General features: G+C 37.9%; 1 protein-coding gene across 2 annotated transcripts in view; it reads left to right on the top strand.

Annotated features, from left to right (window-relative positions):
* Positions 1 to 22741, top strand: part of MARCHF6 (membrane associated ring-CH-type finger 6) — an 86124-nt gene that overhangs the window by 23223 nt on the left and 40160 nt on the right. For both annotated transcript variants that reach the window (XM_036896657.2, XM_036896658.2), the window contains exons 2-6: positions 2280 to 2376; positions 3161 to 3234; positions 13284 to 13427; positions 17917 to 17989; positions 20399 to 20567. In XM_036896657.2, the coding sequence (XP_036752552.1) occupies positions 2280 to 2376; positions 3161 to 3234; positions 13284 to 13427; positions 17917 to 17989; positions 20399 to 20567 (557 nt within the window). The remainder of the gene's footprint in view (positions 1 to 2279; positions 2377 to 3160; positions 3235 to 13283; positions 13428 to 17916; positions 17990 to 20398; positions 20568 to 22741) is intronic.

Here is a 22741-nt window from a genome sequence, read left to right as displayed (position 1 = left end):
CTCTCTGTAATCCACAGGCATCCAAGCGCGTTTGGCTGGTACCGTGATGCTGTGAAAGCTTTGAGCGCCTTGTTCGCTCCTATCTGAATAGCCGTGGTAATTCCCTAATTTATCGGTGCCTCTGGGTGCCAGCGGCTCTGGCAATTCTAGACAATGCTGGATCCATCACATATCCCGTGGCCCAATAAACTATTTCAGGTGGAGGTCGTAGTGCCAATGGTGCCACGACCACGGTGATGGGGAATCCGGGTTTCATTCCATAAAGGGAGCCAGGTAATTGATTACCCCAATCAAGGAAGGTAGCAGACTCCCAAATTACCAACTCGCACCCGGAGAGAGCCGTGAGGGAAAACAACACTGGACTCCTTTGAGGTCCTGTAATTGGAATGAGTACGCTTTAAATCCTTTAAGGAGGATCCATTACCGGGCAGGTCAGGTACCAGCAGCTGCGGTAATCTCAGTTTAAGCGCAGGGTATTTAATATTCGGTCCAGTTAAAATGAGCGTTCTTGGGTCTCCCACGCGACAGCGGTCCCTCCGAGGGGAGCCTCCATCCCCATCCCCGCCGCCTGCCTCTGGGTGCCTCCTGGCTCTCAGCCAAGTGGATGCGAGCTGCCTGGGTACTGGGAGTCGTGGAATGGGTGCGTGGTTCTATTTTGTTTGTGTCAAGAGATATAATTTTGGAGGCTGACTGAGGCGGCGTGGCTCAGGCAATCCTAATGCACTGCTAGAGCTCAGTCTTAGATTGTGCTGGGTGGACTAGGGTGGAGGCTTTTGCCAGGGATGTTTTGTTTAATCAAGGATTAAGGTTAAAGTGGGAGGTTTGAAGAGGTTCAGATCTCGTGTAGTTCTGCTTGTAAACATTGCTGGCGTTGTTCCCATGACGTGTCAGCAGCTCCAGGAAACTAGACTTTCGGGTGGTGGTGGCTGGAGGGTCTGGTTCCAAAGCTGAAACTGAAAGGCACGGGAGTGGAGTCTGGCTTGATTTGACTCATCCCGGACAGTTCCACCAAGCTCCTGCACGGACAGGGTTGGCACACGATAGCTCTTCAGTGGGCCATGGTGCGTGGCCTTTCTGGGGGTGGTGGAGAGATTTGTCTGGTTTGTTGGTACTCAGCATCCATCAACTTCCACACTATCCGCGTTTAGTTGCAAAATTGAGCAGTCGCTAGTCAGTGATATTCTTAAAGGACCAAGACCGCGTGCCATGCTGCTTAGCGTGTGTGCACCCTACTCCGGTGGGTGCTGGGGGCCCATTAAATCCGTTAGTGATGGGTTTGGATTGCAATTATTCCCATTAGCAAGGAATTTCCTGTAAGAGAGTAGATGAAAAGTTTGCGTTAAGTTTCTGCCCCTTATACATACTGCCTCTTGCTGCTCAGATTGCCCACTTGGGGTGTGCCTGGCGGATCATGAAGTAGACAGTCTAAATAAAAGTTGAAATTAGTGTTATTTGGTGGTCCTGTGGAAAGAGCACTGTGGAGTGATGAAGCAGAATGAATCTGGCAGGTTCCCCTTCTATATGGTGCTGGCCACCCGAGGCAAGGAGAGGGACATATGTGCTCTGAGAACCACCTGGGGTGCGGGTGAGGGGTATGAGAGGTGAGCTGTTGCCTTGTTGTTGCAGTCCCGGTAGCCTTGGGCTCCAGTAGCTTCTGCCCTGGCTCATCTTTTTCTGGCCTGGCACCTTACGGTCTTGTAGTACCCTGCCTGCTTGCTCCCCTTCCCTCCCGCTCCCCACACAACCCACACAGAGGAGAGTGAGTGCACTGTCCGTATGTCTCTCTCTCTCCCTCTCCTGGAGTGAGGTGAAATGACAAGTATGTCTCCTGTGCCTGGCCATTGTTGTTAAGTCCTTAGATGTGTTTTGTGGAGTTTAAATTTAGGATTGACGTTTACAATTTAGGACACTAAGGATGATCTGATTTTACATGTTTCTATTTAGTATTTGTTAGTTGTGGAAGAGTGCAGTAACCATTTGTTATTTTCAATTATTATTTTCAGAGTTTTAATTCAAACTCTTTTTATATATTAGGAAACTTTTTATATATTTTTATAGGCCTATATTTATATAGGCCTTTTTATATATTAGGAAATTTTTTAGTTTCAGATATATACTTGATTATCATCCTAATTTACATTTCAGTTCTCCTGTGCTGTTGGTTCATGTTTACCAAGTGATTCTTTCTTTAACATACAGCATTTTAATTTTGAGTGGTCTTTTTTTTTTTTTTTAAAGTTATAACCAAAGATAATGAAATTTTTCTTTTTCACTAACAGACATATGTAGAGTGTGTCGGTCAGAAGGAACACCTGAGAAACCTCTTTATCATCCTTGTGTATGTACTGGCAGTATTAAGTTTATCCATCAAGAATGGTAAGTTATCCTGTTAGAAAATGTTATATCTGGACCTCAGTTCTGTCATCTCTATAATAAGTGGGATTGTTTCAATGAACTTCCTCTATAATTGGTTATTTTTTAAAAACTTTGTTGTGAAAATTTGGAAATTACCCAAATTACTTATTACCATGCCGTGTCATTTTGATGTATTGTCTTCCAGGTGCATGTATCTGTTTATTTCTGCTATGGAGAGCTTTTTATTTTCATTGGAGGTTTTAAGGTTTCCTAGTTTTGTTTTACATGATGTAGCTATCATTTATGAAATGCTTTGTGCCGGGTTGTACTCAGTAGTTTTACACATCTTAACTCATTTAATTCTTACAACAAAAGGTGAGGTGCCGTATGAGGGAAGTGAAGCACAGAAAGGTTAAGTTACTTGTTCTAGGTCCTACAGCCACCAGATGGTTAATGACAGAATCAGCATTCACACTAGCTAGCAGAGTAGCCATGTTATCAGACCAGTGTTACAACGGATGTTCATGCTTGGCGATTGTTTCTTATTCCATTAGCTTTGAGATTACAAGTGAGATTAATTCAACTTTTTAAGAGTAGAAATACATACTGTTTTTATCTTTATCTGTTATAGTTCTGTACTCTTAGAAACATCAGTTATAAAAAGTTAAGAATATTCTAAATTTGAAATTGTCAGAATTGTAAAAGCTCTATGATATGTAGTTTTTGTAAAACACAACATTAGTTTTCAGTGAAACTTTAACGTTTATTATAAACACTGCACTTGTACATGTCTTTGTTCTTGCAGCTTAGTTCAGTGGCTGAAACACAGTCGAAAAGAATACTGTGAATTATGCAAGCACAGATTTGCTTTCACACCAAGTAAGTTCTTTACAAATTTTCCCTGTGTTTTTGGCTTATACTGGCTGCATAATGGTGTTTAAGCATTTTTTGAAAGCAACTCTTCTCAATTTAACTTGTCTTTGATAGTAATAGAAAGTATTGCTATAACATTTTGGAAAATATTTTTAAAAACTCATGTCAGCTTTTAACAAATACATACGTGCGTGTGAGAGAGATTTTATTTGTGGGTTATTTTTTTTTTCCTTTTTATTATGGACAAGTTCAGACATACAGTAAGGTATAATGAGTCCACATGTACACGTCACTTAACTTGACTCATTTTTCAACTTTGGCTTTTATATGGCATTATCTGTGCTCTTGTTCTCCACCCTTGCATTGTTTTAAAAGCAAATCCCATCATTTGTAATTTCATCTGTGCATATTTTTAGTATTATCTCTAGGAAGTAAGGCTTCTTTTAAAAAAAACATGAGTATAATACCATTATTTATCCAGAAGAATTAATAATGCCTTGATCTTATCAAATCTCTAGCTGTATTGAAATTTGAGCTCTCTTTTGCGTTAAAATTGTGTTGGAATAATAATTTTAAAAAGTTTTAATTCACCTTTTTAAAAATGAGACATTTTAAGCTCAATATTTTGTAAACATATAGTAAATATTTTGCAGGTACTTAACATTTCAATTATGTAATTCCTGTACCTATTGATTGATATTTAATGTTCATTTTAAATAACTTCAAATTATCAAGAATTTGAAGCATATTTTCATTCTGGAATTCTAGTATATTGCTCTCCTTCTCCGAAAGTCTTTCTGAGTTTTAGTTTTTTTTAAATATCGAGCTTCTGAATGTAAATGCTGTAAATTTGTATTAGTTTTACTTTGTTTTTATGTAATGAATATAAATGATCAAAGTTTTTACAGTTTGATTTTTGGAGCTTTATATTCATCATCATAAAAAAATAGCAATTGTGTTATTTTGTGGTCTTTAGTTTTCTGGAGCACATAAAAACTCTACAGCTTATAGCAAATTGTAAGACTAAATAATTGACTATTTCCATGGAGTTTGATTGAGAGGACATATTCATGTGAGCTTTTTTCTTTGAAGCCAGTAAGTGCTTTGTGTTTGTACATTTTAGTTATAGTTTGACAGTCATAATGCTATTTTTTTTCTTTCTCAAAAACCCTATTTACTGGTTTAATGATTTGTCTTATGTATCAAGTATCTTCTTAATGTAAGTAATTTTTTACTTTTGGGTGTGTTGTAAAAAGTTGCTGTACATTTTTTTTTTTTGTAGATAATTATTTTTTATTGAAGGGTAGTTGACACACAGTATTACATTACATTAGTTTCAGGTGTACAACACAGTGATTCAACATTTATATACATGATAATTCTAGGTTCCAGCTATCACCTTACCAAGCTGTTACAATATCTTGACTATATTCCTTATGCTATACATTACATCCCGGTTACTTATTTATTTTACCATTGGAAGTCTGTCCTTTTTTTTTTTTTTTTTTTTTTTGTGAGGGCATCTCTCATATTTATTGATCAAATGGTTGTTAACGACAATAAAATTCTGTATAGGGGAGTCAATGCTCAATGCACAATCATTAATCCACCCCAAGCCTAATTTTCGTCAGTCTCCAATCTTCTGAGGCATAACAAACCAGTTCTTACATGGAGAACAAATTCTTACATAATGAATAAGTTACATAGTGAACAGTACAAGGGCAGTCATCACAGAAACTTTCGGTTTTGCTCATGCATTATGAACTCTAAACAGTCAGTTCAAATATGAATACTCATTTGGTTTTTATACTTGATTTATATGTGGATACCACATTTCTCTCTTTATTATTATTATTTTTAATAAAATGCTGAAGTGGTAGGTAGATACAAGATAAAGGTAGAAAACATAGTTTAGTGTTGTAAGAGAGCAAATGTAGATGATCAGGTGTGTGCCTGTAGACTATGTGTTAATCCAAGCTAGACAAGGGCAATAAAACATCCACTTATGCAGAAGATTTCTCTCAGAACGGGGGGGTGAGGTTCTAAGCCTCACCTCTGTTGATCCCCAATTTCTCACCTGATGACCCCCCTGCGACTGTGCCTGTCTTAGGTTGTTCCTCCCTTGAGGAATCTTACCCGTCTCTAGCTAACCAGTCATCTTCCGGGGCCATACAGGGAAATGTAAAGTTGGTAAGTGAGAGAGAAGCCTTATTGTTTGAAATGGTTAGCTTTTTTATTTCTTTGCATATTTATGCCCTGTAGCTTCTATGCCCAGCATTTGTCTTGAGGTATCTTTACCACTTGGAAGAATTATGATACTCGGTAAATTTGATATGAGGCACGAATTCTATTTAAGGGTTGTAATTAGGAAGGAAGAAGAAAAGCTATAGAAGTAGCAGGCGGCAGAAAACATGGGAAGATTGATTATTTCTTTGACATATCTTCTTGTAGAGTAACTTCAGCATATATAGGTTTTAAGCTACTACTTAAATTGCGCACACACATTAACATAATAGGAGTATAGTTACATAACCAAAGCATATCTGTAATTACCAGCCATCTCCAGTGAAACCAAGAAAACCAGTTAGGCACCTTAGGCATTTGTGAAAACTTATCTATGATATGGTGGATATTGTCCAACTGAACTTGAATAGTCTGAGAGAAATCAGACAAATTAAAACAACCCATTCCTGGGGAATGTTCACATCCCTTATGTTCTTTTAACAGTAAATAGTCTGTAGTTGTAAGATTTTGGAGCGCTACAATTTGCACTTCTCCTAATTCTTGGTTGAGTTCCAACAGTATAGATCCAGTCAAATTTGTTGTTTTACTGTATGCACAGGCCAGCTTAAATATCTCCTTCATTCCCATGGCAAGTCCAGGAGCTGGTGGGATGAGTGCATTTACAGCTGTAGCAGTGTGTGGATCTTTGTTGGGGTTTTTTGATGATCATCTTCTGGCATGAGTCTTCCAGAGAGTGCTGATGTTGGAAGTTCTCTTTCATATCGTATCTTAGTTCATTTTCGGGGTAGCCCAATTAGGCTTTGATCTTCTGTATAAACGCAAACAGACCCTTTGCCTACACTTTTATATGCCCTTTATACCCTTGTGTAGAACTCATTGGAGGTTACCACAAAAGAACTGCCCTTTTTTTTTTTTTTGTATCACTAATCTACACTTACATGACGAATATTATGTTTACTAGGCTCTCCCCTATACCAGGTCTCCCCTATAAACCCCTTTACAGTCACTGTCCATCAGCATAGCAAAATGTTGTAGAATCACTACATGCCTTCTCTGTGTTGTACAGCCCTCCCTTTTATCCTACCCCCCATGCATGCTAATCTTAATACCCCCCTACTTCTCCCCCCACCTTATCCCTCCCTACCCACCCATCCTCCCCAGTCCCTTTCCCTTTGGTACCTGTTAGTCCATTCTTGAGTTCTGTGATTCTGGTGCTGTTTTGTTCCTTCAGTTTTTCCTTTGTTCTTATATTCCACAGATAATTGAAATCATTTGGTATTTCTCTTTCTCCGCTTGGCTTGTTTCACTGAGCATAATACCCTCCAGCTCCATCCATGTTGCTGCAAATGATTGGATTTGCCCTTTTCTTGTGGCTGAGTAGTATTCCATTGTGTATATGTACCACATCTTCTTTATCCATTCATCTATCGATGGACATTTAGGTTGCTTCCAATTCTTGGCTATTGTAAATAGTGCTGCGATAAACATAGGGGTGCATCTGTCTTTCTGAAACTTGATTGCTGCGTTCTTAGGGTAAATTCCTAGGAGTGCAATTCCTGGGTCAAATGGTAAGTCTGTTTTGAGCATTTTGATGTACCTCCGTACTGCTTTCCACAATGGTTGAACTAACTTACATTCCCACCAGCAGTGTAGGAGGGTTCCCCTTTCTCCACAGCCTCGCCAACATTTGTTGTTCTCTGTCTTTTGGATGGCAGCCATCCTTACTGGTGTGAGGTGATACCTCATTGTAGTTTTAATTTGCATTTCTCTGATAATTAGTGATGTGGAGCATCTTTTCATGTGTCTGTTGGCCATCTGTATTTCTTTTTTGGAGAACTGTCTGTTCAGTTCCTCTGCCCATTTTTTAATTGGGTTATTTGTTTTTTGTTTGTTGAGGCGTGTGAGCTCTTTATATATTCTGGACGTCAAGCCTTTATTGGATGTGTCATTTTCAAATATATTCTCCCATACTGTAGGGATCCTTTTTGTTCTATTGATGGTGACTTTTGCTGTACAGAAGCTTTTCAGGTTAATATAGTCCCACTTACTCATTTTTGCTGTTGTTTTCCTTGCCTGGGGAGATATGTTCAGGAAGAGGTCACTCATGTTTATGTCTTAGAGGTTGTTGCCTATGTTTTCTTCCAAGAGTTTAATGGTTTCATGACTTACATTCAGGTCTTTGATCCATTTTGAGTTTACTTTTGTATATGGGGTTAGACAATGGTCCAGTTTCATTCTCCTACATGTAGCTGTCCAGTTTTGCCAGCACCACCTGTTGAAGAGACTGTCATTTTGCCATTGTATGTCCATGGCTCCTTTATCAAAAATTACTTGACCATATATGTCTGGGTTGATGTCTGGATTCTCTAGTCTGTTCCATTGGTCTGTGGCTCTGCTCTTGTGCCAGTACCAAATTGTCTTGATTACTATGGCTTTATAGTAGAACTTGAAGTTGGGGAGTGAGATCCCCCCTACTTTATTCTTCTTTCTCAGGATTGCTTTGGCTATTCGGGGTCTTTGGTGTTTCCATATGAATTTTTGAATTATTTGTTCCAGTTCATTGAAGAATGTTGCTGGTAGTTTCATAGGGATTGCATCAAATCTGTATATTGCTTTGGGCAGGATGGCCATTTTAACGATATTAATTCTTCCTAGCCACGAGCATGGGCAGAGTTTCCATCTGTTAGTGTCCCCTTTAATTTCTCTTAAGAGTGACTTGTAGTTTTCAGAGTATAAGTCTTTCACTTCCTTGGTTAGGTTTATTCCTAGGTATTTTATTTTTTTTGATGCAATTGTGAATGGATTTGTTTTCCTGATTTCTCTTTCTGTTGGTTCATTGTTAGTATATAGGAAAGTCACAGATTTCTGTGTGTTGATTTTGTATCCTGCAACTTTTCTGTATTCCGATATCAGTTCTAGTAGTTTTGGGGTGGAGTCTTTAGGGTTTTTTATGTACAGTATCATGTCATCTGCAAATAGTGACAGTTTAACTTCTTCTTTACCAATCTGGATTCCTTGTATTTCTTTGTTTTGTCTGATTGCCATGGCTAGGACCTCCAGTACTATGTTAAATAACAGTGGAGAGAGTGGGCATCCCTGTCTAGTTCCTGATCTCAGAGGAAATGCTTTCAGCTTCTCGCTGTTCAATATAATGTTGGCAGTGGGTTTATCATAGATGGCCTTTATTATGTTGAGGTACTTGCCCTCTATTCCCATTTTGCTGAGAGTTTTTATCATGAATGGATGTTGAACTTTATCGAATGCTTTTTCAGCATCTATGGAGATGATCATGTGGTTTTTGTCTTTCTTTTTGTTGATGTGGTGGATGATGTTGATGGACTTTCGAATGTTGTACCATCCTTGCATCCCTGGGATGAATCCCACTTGGTCATGGTGTATGATCCTTTTGATGTATTTTTGAATTCGGTTTGCTAATATTTTGTTGAGTATTTTTGCATCTACGTTCATCAGGGATATTGGTCTGTAGTTTTCTTTTTTGGTGGGGTCTTTGCCTGGTTTTGGTATTAGGGTGATGTTAGCTTCATAGAATGAGTTTGGGAGTATCCCCTCCTCCTCTATTTTTTGGAAAACTAAGGAGAATGGGTATTATGTCTTCCCTCTATGTCTGATAAAATTCCGAGGTAAATCCATCTGGCCCGGGGATTTTGTTCTTTGGTAGTTTTATGATTACCGCTTCAATTTCATTGCTGGTAATTGGTCTGTTTAGATTTTCTGTTTCTTTCTGGGTCAGTCGTGGAAGGTTGTATTTTTCTAGGAAGTTGTCCGTTTCTCCTAGGTTTCCCAGCTTGTTAGCATATAGGTTTTCATAGTATTCTCTAATAATTCTTTGTATTTCTGTGGGGTCCGTCGTGATTTTTCCTTTCTCGTTTCTGATACTGTTGATTTGTGTTGACTCTCTTTTCTTCTTAATAAGTCTAGCTAGAGGCTTATCTATTTTGTTTATTTTCTCGAAGAACCAGCTCTTGGTTTCATTGATTTTTGCTATTGTTTTATTCTTCTCAATTTTATTTATTTCTTCTCTGATCTTTATTATGTCCCTCCTTCTGCTGACCTTAGGCCTCATCTGTTCTTCTTTTTCCAATTTCGATAATTGTGACATTAGACCATTCATTTGGGCTTGTTCTTCCTTTTTAAAATATGCTTGGATTGCTATATACTTTCCTCTTAAGACTGCTTTTGCTGTGTCCCACAGAAGTTGGGGCTTAGTGTTGTTGTTGTCATTTGTTTCCATATATTGCTGGATCTCCATTTTGATTTGGTCATTGATCCATTGATTATTTAGGAGCGTGTTGTTAAGCCTCCATGTGTTTGTGAACCTTTTTGCTTTCTTTGTACAGTTTATTTCTAGTTTTATGCCTTTGTGGTCTGAAAAGTTGGTTGGTAGGATTTCAGTCTTTTGGAATTTACTGAGGCTCTTTTTGTGGCCTAGTATGTGGTCTATTCTGGAGAATGTTCCATGTGCACTTGAGAAGAATATATATTCTGTTGCTTTTGGATGTAGAGTTCTGTAGATGTCTATTAGGTCCATCTGCTCTACTGTGTTGTTCAGTGCTTCCGTGTCCTTATTTATTTTCTGCCTGGTGGTCTATCCTTTGGAGTGAGTGGTGTGTTGAAGTCTCCTAGAATGAATGCATTGCAGTCTATTTCCCCCTTTAGTTCTGTTAGTATTTGTTTCGCATATGCTGGTTCTCCTGTGTTGGGTGCATATATATATTTAGAATGGTTATATCCTCTTGTTGGACTGAGCCCTTTATCATTATGTAGTGTCCTTCTTTATCTCTTGTTACTTTCTTTGTTTTGAAGTCTATTTTGTCTGATATTAGTACTGCAACCCCTGCTTTCTTCTCGCTGTTGTTTGCCTGAAATATGTTTTTCCATCCCTTGACTTTTAGTCTGTACATGTCTTTGGGTTTGAGGTGAGTTTCTTGTAAGCAGCATATAGATGGGTCTTGCTTTTTTATCCATTCTATTACTCTGTGTCTTTTGATTGGTGCATTCAGTCCATTAACATTTAGCGTGACTATTGAAAGATATGTACTTATTGCCATTGCAGGCTTTAAATTCGTGGTTACCAAAGGTTCAAGGTTAGCCTCTTTAGTATCTTACTGCCTAACTTAGCTCGCTTATTGAGCTGTTATATACACTGTCTGGAGATTCTTTTCTTCTCTCCCTTCTTATTCCTCCTCCTCGATTCTTCATATGTTGGGTGTTTTGTGCTGTGCTCTTTCTAGGAGTGCTCCCATCTAGAGCAGTCCCTGTAAGATGTTCTGTAGAGGTGGTTTGTGGAAAGCAAATTCCCTCAGCTTTTGTTTGTCTGGGAATTGTTTAATCCCACCGTCATATTTGAATGATAGTCGTGCTGGATACAGTATCCTTGGTTCAAGGCCCTTTTGTTTCATTGCATTTAATATATCATGCCATTCTCTTCTGGCCTGTGGGGTTTTTGTTGAGAAGTCTGATGTTAGCCTGATGGGTTTTCCTTTATAGGTGACCTTTTTCTCTCTAGCTGCCTTTAAAACTCTTTCCTTGTCCTTGATCTTTGCCATTTTAATTATTATGTGTCTTGGTGTTGTCCTCCTTGGATCCTTTCTGTTGGGGGTTCTGTGTATTTCCGTGGTCTGTTCGATTATTTCCTCCCCCAGTTTGGGGATGTTTTCAGCAATTATTTCTTCAAAGATACTTTCCATCCCTTTTCCTCTCTCTTCTTCTTCTGGTACCCCTATAATACGGATATTGTTCCTTTTGGATTAGTCACACAGTTCTTTTAACATTGTTTCATTCCTGTAGATCCTTTTATCTCTCTCTCTTTGTCAGCTTCTATGCGTTCCTGTTCTCTGGTTTCAATTCCATCAATGGCCTCTTGCATCCTATCCATTCTGCTTATAAACCCTTCCAGAGTTTGTTTCATTTCTGCGATCTCCTTTGTGGCATCTGTGATCTCCCTCCGGACTTCATCCCATATCTCTTGCGTATTTCTCTGCATCTCTGTCAGCATGTTTATGATTCTTATTTTGAATTCTTTGTCAGGAAGACTGGTTAGGTCTGTCTCCTTCTCTGGTGTTGTCTCTGTGATCTTTGTCTGCCTGTAGCTTTGCCTTTTCATGGTGATAGGAATAGTTTGCGAGCTGGGATGAGTGACCGCTGGAAGAACTTCCCTTCTTGTTGGTTTGTGGCCCTCCTCTCCTGGGAGAACAGCGACCTCTAGTGGCTTGTGCTGGGTAGCTGCGCGCAGACAGGGCTTCTGCTTCCTGCCCGGCTGCTATGGAGTTAATCTCCGCTGTTGCTGTGGTGGTGGCCTGGCTCGGACTGCTACGCCAAAATGGTGGAGTCGCGTTGGAGGGGGAGCGGCCTGGAGGCCATTTATCTCCGTAAGGGTTCTCCGAGCTCCCTGCAGCCCAGGGGATTAGGGTGCCCAGAGATCCCCGGATTCTCTACCTCTGGATTAAGTGTCCTGCCCTGCCCCTTTAAGACTTCCAAAAAGCACCTGCCAAAACAAAACAACGACCACCAAAAAAAAAAAAAATTTTTTTAAATTAAAAATGGCTGATCGTTTTTCTTTATTCTCCGGCAGCAGCCTCAGGCATCTGCTCACCGGTTTTGCTGCCCTGTTTCCCTAGTATTGGGGTTCCTGTCCCTTTAAGACTTCCAAAAAGCGCTCGCCGAAACAAAACAGGAAAAAAAAAAATGGCCACTCGCTTTTCTTATGTCCTCCGGCGCCAGGCCACCGGTACCCGCTCATCGGTCTTGCTGACCTTTTTCCCTAGTATCCAGGGCCCCCCTGGGCACGTAGTGTGTTTGCGCTCTGGCCCGGATGGCGGGGGCTGGGTGTTCAGCAGTCCTGTGTTCCGTCTCCCTCCTGCTCTGTCTACTCTTCTCTCGCTGGGAGCTGGGGGGAGGGGCGCTCGGGTCCCGTGGGGCCCGGGCTTGTATCTTACCCCCTTTACGAGGCACTGGGTTCTCGCAGGTGTGGATGTGGTCTGGATGTTGTCCTGTGTCCTCTGGTCTTTATTCTAGGAAGAGTTGTCTATGTTATGTTTTCATAGATATATGTGGTTTTGGGAGGAGATTTCCGCTGCTCTACTCATACCGCCATCTTGGCTCCCTCTGACTGTACATGTTTATTCATCAGTGTTTGTAGCTGAAAACTGTGCTTTCATAAATTTTGGATCATTGATTTAAAGACTTTATACATCACATTTTCTTGTTTGTCCTTACTGGCGAAAGAGGCAGTTGTTCTTCCTATATATTCTTTCTGAGATCCTGTGGTAGAGCAGTAGTTTTCAATGGAACCATTTAAAAAGGACATCTTTTTAAAACGTGGCAGATTTTTTTTTTTTTTTGACTGTTGTGATTTTTGAGTGCTGAGTCTAAGGCTTGTATTTGAGAGAACAGTTCTTTTTTGATGACATACCACCAGCTTAACCCTTTGCTCCTGTTCGCTTTATCTGATCTTTTATAATTTGAGAAATAGATAATTACATTGTTTGCATGATAAAATGTGTAAATAAGCTGTGCATGAAGTTTATGGCTGTAAGGGATGTGAACTTCGTTGGATCATTTTTCCTGCTCCAGGCCTTTTTATTGGCTTCTACATTTCACATGTGATTTGCTTCCATATATGATTTATGGGTAAATGTATTGTCATAATTATTTGATTTACCTTTTTATAGGAGAAAAGTACAGTACAAATATTGGAGGTTAAGATAGCTCTGCATGCACATTTTATATTTATTAATTAAGCTATTTTTAAGTCTTCATGAAATTTTATATGTACTTACTTTCTTTTATAGTTTATTCCCCAGATATGCCTTCACGGCTTCCAATCCAAGATATATTTGCTGGACTGGTTACAAGTATTGGCACTGCTATAAGATACTGGTTTCATTATACACTTGTGGCCTTTGCCTGGTTGGGAGTTGTTCCTCTTACAGCATGTGAGTATTCATTCCTCTGTGGTTAGAGTTTCTTAAACATTACATAACTATTTAATATTATAAAGTAATATTGTGTCATTTTTGTTTGAATGTTATTTAATTTTCGATTTATAGTGTCATATATTAGGAAAGCCTCATTTAGAAAACATTACTCATCTGGATTAAGATTATTTTTTAACAGATCAGTTTCTCAGTTGAGTGTAGGAACTAAAAACACAGCACACAGAGGCTAGTAATGAAAGTTCAGGAAAGAATTGAAAAAGCAAAATCAAACCATAATTGGTAGGGCCTTGAATTTTATTTCTTGAAGTATATTAGAGCTTTCAAGGATTGTAAAAGATGGCTTATTTTGAGATTTCTTTCCCCCCTTTTAAAAGACCTTCATTTCATGTATCTAATAGTCCTGAATAATTTGGGAGGCTTATTTTTCAAATGTAGGAGGCTCTCTGGGAGGTTGTTATACTAACCTCAGTTGATTCCTTTTGGGTCCTTTGTTCTTAAAGACATAGAAAGAGGTAGACAGGTAGCATTTGGTGCCGGAGTGTATAAATAAGGAGTTAAATGCAAACATTTTTGAATAAGAATAATTAATATCCTCATGACCCCACAAAATAAACATGATTGTTTATGAAAATAAAAATCTTGGGAGATACACCCAAGAACAGACTAGGTACTGTTTAAGAGTGAATTAGTGAGCTAGAAGATTGAGCAAAGAGTTCTTCTCTAAGATGTAACTCAAAGAGACAAGAGGTTGCAAGTATGAGGAAAAAATTGAGAGATGGAGGCTATGTCCTGTTGATTCAGTATCTGTCTGGTAAATGGTGTCAGAAGTAAAAGAGGTAACGGACATGAGGAAATGGGAGACCTCTTTGAGACTGAAAGAGACAGAGCAGATAAAGGAAAGAGACTCACAAACCTAGACCCATTATAGTTTCCAGTGCTCAGTAGAATGGTGAACAGATGTTATGATTTCAGATTATCCTACAAAGTAATAATGAAAATCAGACTGGTATCAGACTTCAAGTCAGCGCTCAAATGCTGGAAGACAGCAGACTCAATGTTTGACAAAATTTTTGTACCTAAAATCTTCTTATAAATTATTCTCAGTTCAAGGGACAAAATAGACATTTCAATAGATGCAAGGGCTTGGAAAGTTTACCACCTCAAATATTATGAGAAAAGTGTTTGAGGATATACTTCACTAAAATGAGCAAGGAATCAAAGAGAGAGAAAGGTGTGAGCTACAAAGAGAAAGAAACGGTTCTTATACCTAAATCACAATTATATTTACAGTATAATAATAATAGTTATTTTAATCTGTAGTAATAATTTTTAGGTAACAGTCTGAAATTAAAATTCTAGGTGATTTTCACATGGGAGAAATTATGAGGGGAGGATAGGAATGAGAATTTTTTAAAGTGGATTGTCTTATTTATGGGAAGATTATAGATGCTTTAAATGTAGATAGGAAAATATAGTGTAACTATGCATTAAGATATAGGGGTAACCAAATGGAGTCTAGAACTAGACCCATGCTTGCAGTGTCACATGATTAACAACTCAGTATGTTCAATGGACGATAGATGGTCTTTTCAGTAAATGGTATAACATCAACTAGATGGGCATATGGAGAAAAATGAATGCTATCATTACTTTATACCTGACACAGAAATGAATTTGAGATGGATCATAAATAAGCCTGATTGTGAACTTTAAAACCAAAGAACTACTAAAAGAATGTATAGACTAACCATAAAAGAAAATACTGATAAATTAGACTTAATTAAAACTAAGAACTTCTATTCATGTTCAGATACCATTAAGAGAGAAGGGCAAGCCACAGAATGAGAGAAGATATTTGCAGTACCTATACCCAACAAAGGACATGTATCTAGAGTATGTAAAGAACTACAAAATCAGTAAGAAAAAGGCAGAAAACCCAGTTAGAGTGAACAGAAGATATGGACAGGTGTTTCTGGAAAGAAAGGGATCTAAACTGCTAGTAAACACATGAAAAGATTATGAACATCAGTAGTCATTAGGGAAGTACACAAGAAGATATTGCTGCATGCTCAACAGAATGGCTAACATATAAAGACAAGGCAATGCCAAGTATTTCTTAGGATGTGGAGTATCTGGAACATGCATACATTTATGGTGGAAAGTATATATGGTATAACCACTTTGGAAAACTGGCAGTATTTACCATTGCTAAGTATTACAAATACCTTAGATCCAGCAGTTCCATTTCTGAGAATATAGCTAACAGAAACTAGAACCTTGCATCCATTAAAAGACATATGTATAAGAATGATGACAGCAGCTTTGCTAATAGTAGGTAAAAATTGCAATCAACCAAATGCCTGTCAACAACAGTAGAATGAATATATTGTGGTTTATTCCTGCAATGAAATACTACATAGCAGTGAAAAGGAGCTGATTATTGTGCTGTGGAATAACATGAATTTCACTTCTTTGTGAAAAAGTAGCCAGGCACAAAAAGATTGTATGGAGCACTTATGTGAAATTTAAAAATACACCAACTTGAACTATGGTGGTAAGAGATCAGAATAGTGGTTACCTTTTGCCAGAGATAGGAATGGTTTGAAGGAACCTTCTGGGGGGCTATAAATGTTGAGTATCTTGACCTAGATGGCAGTTATCTGGATGTATACATGTATAAAAATTCACCCAGATGTACACTTAAGATTTATGTCAATTTTACCTTTATAAGTACAAAACAAGTTAAAGGTAACTGTTTAAGAACAGAATTAGGATGATGAATTTTTATCCTGGGGAATGGGAGTAGGAAATAACAAATAAAATTTGGAAAACCCAACAAATGACAGGAAAGAGGAATGAGAGGCAGAAGGAGGGAAGTAAAAGAGGAAAGGATAAGGTTGCAGCATCTGTGATCACAAGGGTTTAGATTTCTCTATTGCAAGAAAGAGCCTCATGGTTGTGTGCACATAAAAGGGTTTCACTACAAGAGGTAAGTACAAAGAGGTAAGCCCAGGTTAATAGTGGAGGGGTTTGTTAGCAAATACCAACAAAACATTGGAACAGTATTATTCAGCTAGATACCATTCAAGATGAAAATCTTTAAGTAGGGAAAAGCATTACATTTCATGTTAATAAAAGGATAGTCCACTACGAAATAAAACTTACAAACTTCTTTTAATTGAAATATAGTTGACACACAATCTTATATTGGTTTCAAGTATACAGCACAGTTGTTCAACAGTTACCCATATTATTAAATCCTAACCCCCACTAGTGCAAAAACTTAAAAACTTTTGTCAGTGGAAAACAGGACTTAGAAGTATGTGAGGCATTTGCAGTCACAATGGAAGGGTAACTCCTCTCTCAAACTAGTAGACCAAGTAATCAAAAATTAAGTAAGGACTTAGAAGATTTAATCAACAAAGTTAACAAGCTTAATTTCTGTTCTGACTTGTTTACAGATACGCACAATTAAAATCTGAATTAGATCACACAGTGCATAATTGGTAACTTTTTTTTTAAGTTAGTAATGTTCCCTGGCTGTCTTTCCAATTAAGAACATGTTGAGCTACCTCATTTTTAATGAATGCATAACACTGTATGGTAAAGAGGACTATATATGAATCCATATTCCTATCTATACACATTTGGTTTGTTGTCATTTCATTATAAGCATGGTTGCTTTGAATATTATACATACATATGTAAGTAATTTCTATTACAAGAAATCTTTTCCTAACCTTTCCATTTCGACCTGGCTTTTGAAAACAGCCATTGAAGTCATTGAAAATTTCTGACACAAGGCTATAGGGTATGAATGCCTAAAGTAATGTACAAGTTGAGTACAAGTTCTGGTTTGAAAGAAAATCTCAGTCGTTTCCTCTTTGGCCCCATTTCCAGATCCCCACCTGCCTCTTCTGACCAAGAACATAAGGGGGGGATGGCTGTGTACTTATCCATACTTCATCTTTTCCCTTCATGGCTAGACTTAAGATATTTTTTTTTCAGGATTCTTGAATTTGTGTTTTTAAAAAATTGGTTGTTGTTTTGCTATTCATGGCTTTGGAGCATGTACTCTACTGTAAAGTCCTCTTAATTTCAAATATATATACCCCCCAAACTGAAACTTTTTTTGAGTAAATTTAATGAATTTTAGAATTCTAGGTTTAAAAAAATCTCTGTTGTAATGCTGCAGATCTTTAGATTTTTTTTCCTTTTTCTAAGCTTATTCAATAAAAAAAAGTAAATCTAGAGAGAATCTAAATTTTAAACATTGTTGTGTAACATTTACTCTTCATTGTCACTATTATGCTTGACCATGTTCTTGTTTTGTTTTAAACAAAACAAAATTTAGCATTTTGAGACTCAGCCTTGCAAAAAGTAAATGTTTTGGTGGTATTCATGGTGCCCCACTTTTCCTGTTTAATTGACTGTGTGGTTCACTGTGAGAGTTGTCACTGTACTCCATCTTACCCTTTTTTGCTAGGCCGCATCTACAAGTGCTTGTTTACTGGCTCTGTGAGCTCACTACTGACACTGCCACTGGACATGCTGTCCACGTGAGTATTAAATTTTCTATGATGCAAGGCTGCACAACATAGCTGGTGTTCATTTTTGCTTTCACATACTTATTTTTGTTATAATTTGGAAAGTCCTGTTTGGAGGACAAATAGTAACTTAGTCTTAATTCTAACAGTGATAGCAATAGTAGAAGTAGCTGACGTATATAAATGATGTTCGTTTTAAAACATACCCATCTTAAAGGATGTAACTGAAGGATGTAACATTATTTTGTAATGGAGAGACAGCTTATTAAATAGGCTGCATGTGCTATTATGTTCATATGCTGAGAGGTCTTTTAAACTTGTGTTTTTAACAATATAGACATTTGAATTCAAATTTATTTTTAAAATGTTTCCCATGTTTATTAGTATATGTACTCTAAAAACTTGTTCACCGTAATTGTTCTCCTGTGAAAGACACATGTGCTTTATTTATCACTGATGTCAGAATTAGAAATGCTATAAGTGATTAACTGTATCAAGATCATTAGACTGTTAAACCTGCAAAAGATTGCACATATATTTGCTAAATATTTTGTACCCACCTGTCCTTTGGTTTCTGATCCCTGTGTCAGTCAAGGCAAAGAATAATGTGAGACTTTTTATGGAATAGAAGCAGAGTATATTACCATAAAAATAAGCCAACTGGCAAAAGAAGTGAGCAGGAGAGTATGTTACATTTCTGATAGAAAAGGAATTAAGAAGGAGGTCTTCTGAGTCTCTTGTGTCTGCATCATTTTTAATCATGGTTGAAAATAACTTAGAAACATTAGATATGTCTGCGATTTGGTTTTCCTACTTGTTGGTCATAACTTTTTCATATAGAATAGGCAAGTTATTCAACTTATCTGTTTCTTTGGCAGTATAGGAAATAGATAAAAACTTTTAAAACTTAAACCTTATTTACATTAAAATTGTTTTTTGTTTTCATTATTGAAGAACAGTTTTGAATATTTAGCAGTAGACAACGGCCTTGGAAATAGGACACTAAATGGCTGTGACCATGAGAAAAAGAAGAACCAGTAATTTGACACACTTGAAAATTTGGGAATTGTGTAAGAAGATATAACCCTTTGTATAAAAAAATACATAGTTTCTCTGAAGTGGTGCAGTAGAAACAAATAGAGCAACATCCCTATTTCTGGACATCAGATTTTCATCTCATCTATCCAGAACACAGTCTTAATATAGTAGCAGGAATAATCAGTCTTAAGTGTCTCAGCAGACATTCATTACGTCTTGCTGTATATGACATATATAATTAACTTCTGGTTTTCATTTCAGAATTGTACATGAAAAAAAGGTGAATATTCGAAGTAGCAGGGGAAGTCAGAAAAACAAGAAGTGACTGCTAAGAGTGATGGTAGTTATATTTGAAAGTCCGTAAACTAGTAAAAGAACCATTTCTACAGGGCAGTCTTGTTCTGTTTAGTTCAAGGTGAAGATTCTGTATACCTCTGCAGTAGTGAGAGTTAAGTGTGGCGGCTGGTCAGTGTCTCAGTTGTCTAGAAAAGGTGACTTGAGTTCCATATGATAGCGGTTTCTCCAGAGGCTATCAAGATTCTTGAGTTATCATGGAATTATTCTGAGATCAGACATAGGCTGGGAAAGGTTAAGTAAGACACTTGAGAGAGGCAAAGAACAAAGGTTTTCAGTGTTAAACTACTTAAATGTATTTTCACATATAATTATAAAGAAAGCATACTTTATTTGCTTGAGGAACTAATTTGTTGAGGAACTAATAATACATTTTTGGTAGGCTTGTAGTTAGCATCAAAATTTAATCTGTTTCCTAAGTGACAGATTTTTAAAGTGTATTACAGACTTCTTTGTTGTACATAGTGCACACTGACTTCAGTCTCAGCCTTCCTTTACATTGTTGGGCCTTCCTGGAGGTGCTTCTCCACTTTTCTGACTTGCTGATTCTGTTCATTTGCTTGGGCTTAGGTATCAGCCAACCAAGTTTGTTAAACTTGTATATAAAATAAGGATAAGGAGAATCCTAGCCAGGGTCTGACAGAGTTGTTCACCTTCAGTAAATTATATATGTACCTGGCCTTTGTCCAGTTTTTTGCCTGCCACTTTCCTGTTTCTAAGCCATGTTCAAAGAGAGGCTGGATAGCTAATTTCTGTGTAATTCTGATGTTATTTTTTGCTCACTATATTATAAATACATATAATGCAAGTATATGAGTAAAAACACTTAGCCAGCTTATAGGATAGAATTTCACATAAATGGAATGAATTTCTCAGAAATAATTATAGTTCTTTTTGAGAAACTAATTTTCACCCAAAGCCTTTCTAGCTATTCTTTCTGAGATTTTAGTGTAACATGAAATGTTGTTACCTTTGATTTCTTAAATTAAGTGTTCTTTGGAGTAATTCTATGTAATTTCTTTTTAATAGGGACAATTTATTGGCAGACTGTCTGCAGGGTTGTTTTGTGGTGACATGCACACTGTGTGCATTCATCAGCCTGGTGTGGCTGCGAGAGCAGATAGTCCATGGGGGAGCGCCTGTTTGGCTGGAGCATGCTGCTCCGCCCTTCAATGCTGCTGGACACCACCAAAATGAGGTGACTCCCTCCAACCCTGAACTGATTTTATTCGGATAGCACATGAGAATTATTGTTGCCCTTTAAGACCCAAACCTCTGACTCCCATGTCCCTCATGGCAATGCTAGACAGTGAAAACATTTGGGAGAAGATTAAGGGAGATGTGTAAAAGCAAAAGAAGGCTCCTGTTACTTTGCCCTTTGGTTGTCTGGTGAGATTGGAACAATATTAAGGGTGCACCAGAGTGCTGCTACACTGGCCTGGAGGTTAAAATACAAGACTTCCTGGATGTGCTTCTGATGTGCTGCATGAGCGTAAGGAGGCTGATTCCCCTCTTTTCCCTTTGGGTTCTTCATATGTTAATGTCTCGCCTTGGCTGCACCCAGTAGGAACATTACCAAAAGTAGAAAAATTGCAACACTGTTGATAAAAGTATTGTGCAGTTTTACTTTTGCTTTATGAGATGACTTGCTTAGATGCAAGAGCATTGCTAGAGGCATCAGGAGGAGGAGGAGATAAGAAATTATTATTAGCATCTTGCTGTGAAATTATGGGAAGGAAAGTGTCAAAAAATTAGCTACTTATATATGAAAACAGTTTGCACTTCATAAAATTTTATTATGAAAAATTGACTGTTAGATACTCAAAATAATAAATAAATAATCTTTCATATAAGGATCTGCTTTTGCCAGTGTGTAGTTTGATTTCATCAAGTTCTGCCATAACTTGTCTTCTACTGCATTAAGAGTGCAACTGATCTTTTGAAAACCATACATATTATAAAAAATGAGACTATAAAGGAAGGACACAGTTTTTAATCTAGTACTCATACTTTTGTTATTGTGTCTCATGTTTTAAAGCATTTAATGCAGTTGTTCTTTTAGATTCTTCATTAATTCCAGTGTGTTAATGAACTTTGCTTTTGGTAAGTAGTAGAACTCAGGAAGAGCCAGATGAGGATGCATTGGGAGCTGATACACAGTCTAATCTGCTGAGCAGAAATTAGAAACCTTTCCCTCAAGCGTTTGAAATTTAGTTGGTGTGTGCGTGTTAACAAACAGATACATAAATAAATATATTTTCATCCCTGAAATCAGTCAGTAAAGGCAGAAGATGCCTTATAATGAAGGATTATGACCCTTACCCAGAGTTGCTTGTGGGACTTTGAGTGTCATCATGAGTTGCCCCTGTCCTCAATTCCCCTGCCCTCTGAGGTGGCACCTGTCTAGAAGTCTGAGTTAGTCTTTTCCAGAGTTCCAGATTGGAGACTTAAGGGTACCCAGAGACACAAAAGAAATAGAGAAGTCCAGAATGGTTAAATAAGGTCACCACCAAATGCGATCATAGCTGAGGAGCCAGATGTCATCAACCAGCGACTCCCTTGGTCCAAGTCCACAAGAGCCTTCTGGTCTTCTACCAGATCACCTCAATAAAGACTCTGTTGAAGACCTTGCAACCTGTGTCGTGAAGGTATCCTCCCAACCCTGCAGCTTCCAGACCAGGAGTTCAGGAAGTGCCACTATGAGGATGTAGCTGGGCCCAGGAGATGTCTTCAGATGTCTCTAGGAGTTTGCTGGACAGTGGCTGAAACCCAACATTCATACCAAGGAAGAGCAGATTGTGGAAATGCTGGTGCTGAGTAATTTCAGACAGTCCTACCTGAGGAGCTCAGAGCTTGGAGGCAGAGATGTCAGCTCGGGGTTGGGATTACTGGCTGAGTACTGCTGCTCCCTTCTGCTCAGCCTACATGTGAGAATTAACCAAAGGTTCTCTTTTTTGCAAGAATCAGCTGCAGTCATGAGAAATATGAAGCTTGGTTTTGTTTGAGCTTAACTTTAACTAGTAGTAAGGACCAATCAAAGGACCATATCTGGACCTCTTTTTGCTGAAGCAACTCTATTTCTTGGATGGTGAATTCCAGAAGGAGTTTTCTGCCACCTTCTTAGACAGTTAGCCTGACACTTATTTTTGCTCTGCTGAATGCCTCCTTTCTTCACTTTGACATGCTTTAATGCTTTTAATGTATCCAAAGAGGTAATTGCTTTAACTTTCAGAGTTCTTGATTCTTGCCTTGTTGGCATGAATGGGAGTTTCTGTTACCCCATCAGTAACGTACTTGAAATATTAAAGATGTTTGGTTTGTAACAAAAATGAATAAATGAATAAACAAACAAATAAATATTAAAAGAAAAAA

The sequence above is a fragment of the Manis pentadactyla genome, chromosome 2 (genome assembly GCF_030020395.1).
Source record: "Manis pentadactyla isolate mManPen7 chromosome 2, mManPen7.hap1, whole genome shotgun sequence".
Classification (NCBI taxonomy): Eukaryota; Metazoa; Chordata; class Mammalia; order Pholidota; family Manidae; genus Manis; species Manis pentadactyla.
The sequence above is the reverse complement of the archived record's forward strand: the minus strand, read 5'-3'. Positions and strand labels throughout refer to the sequence as shown.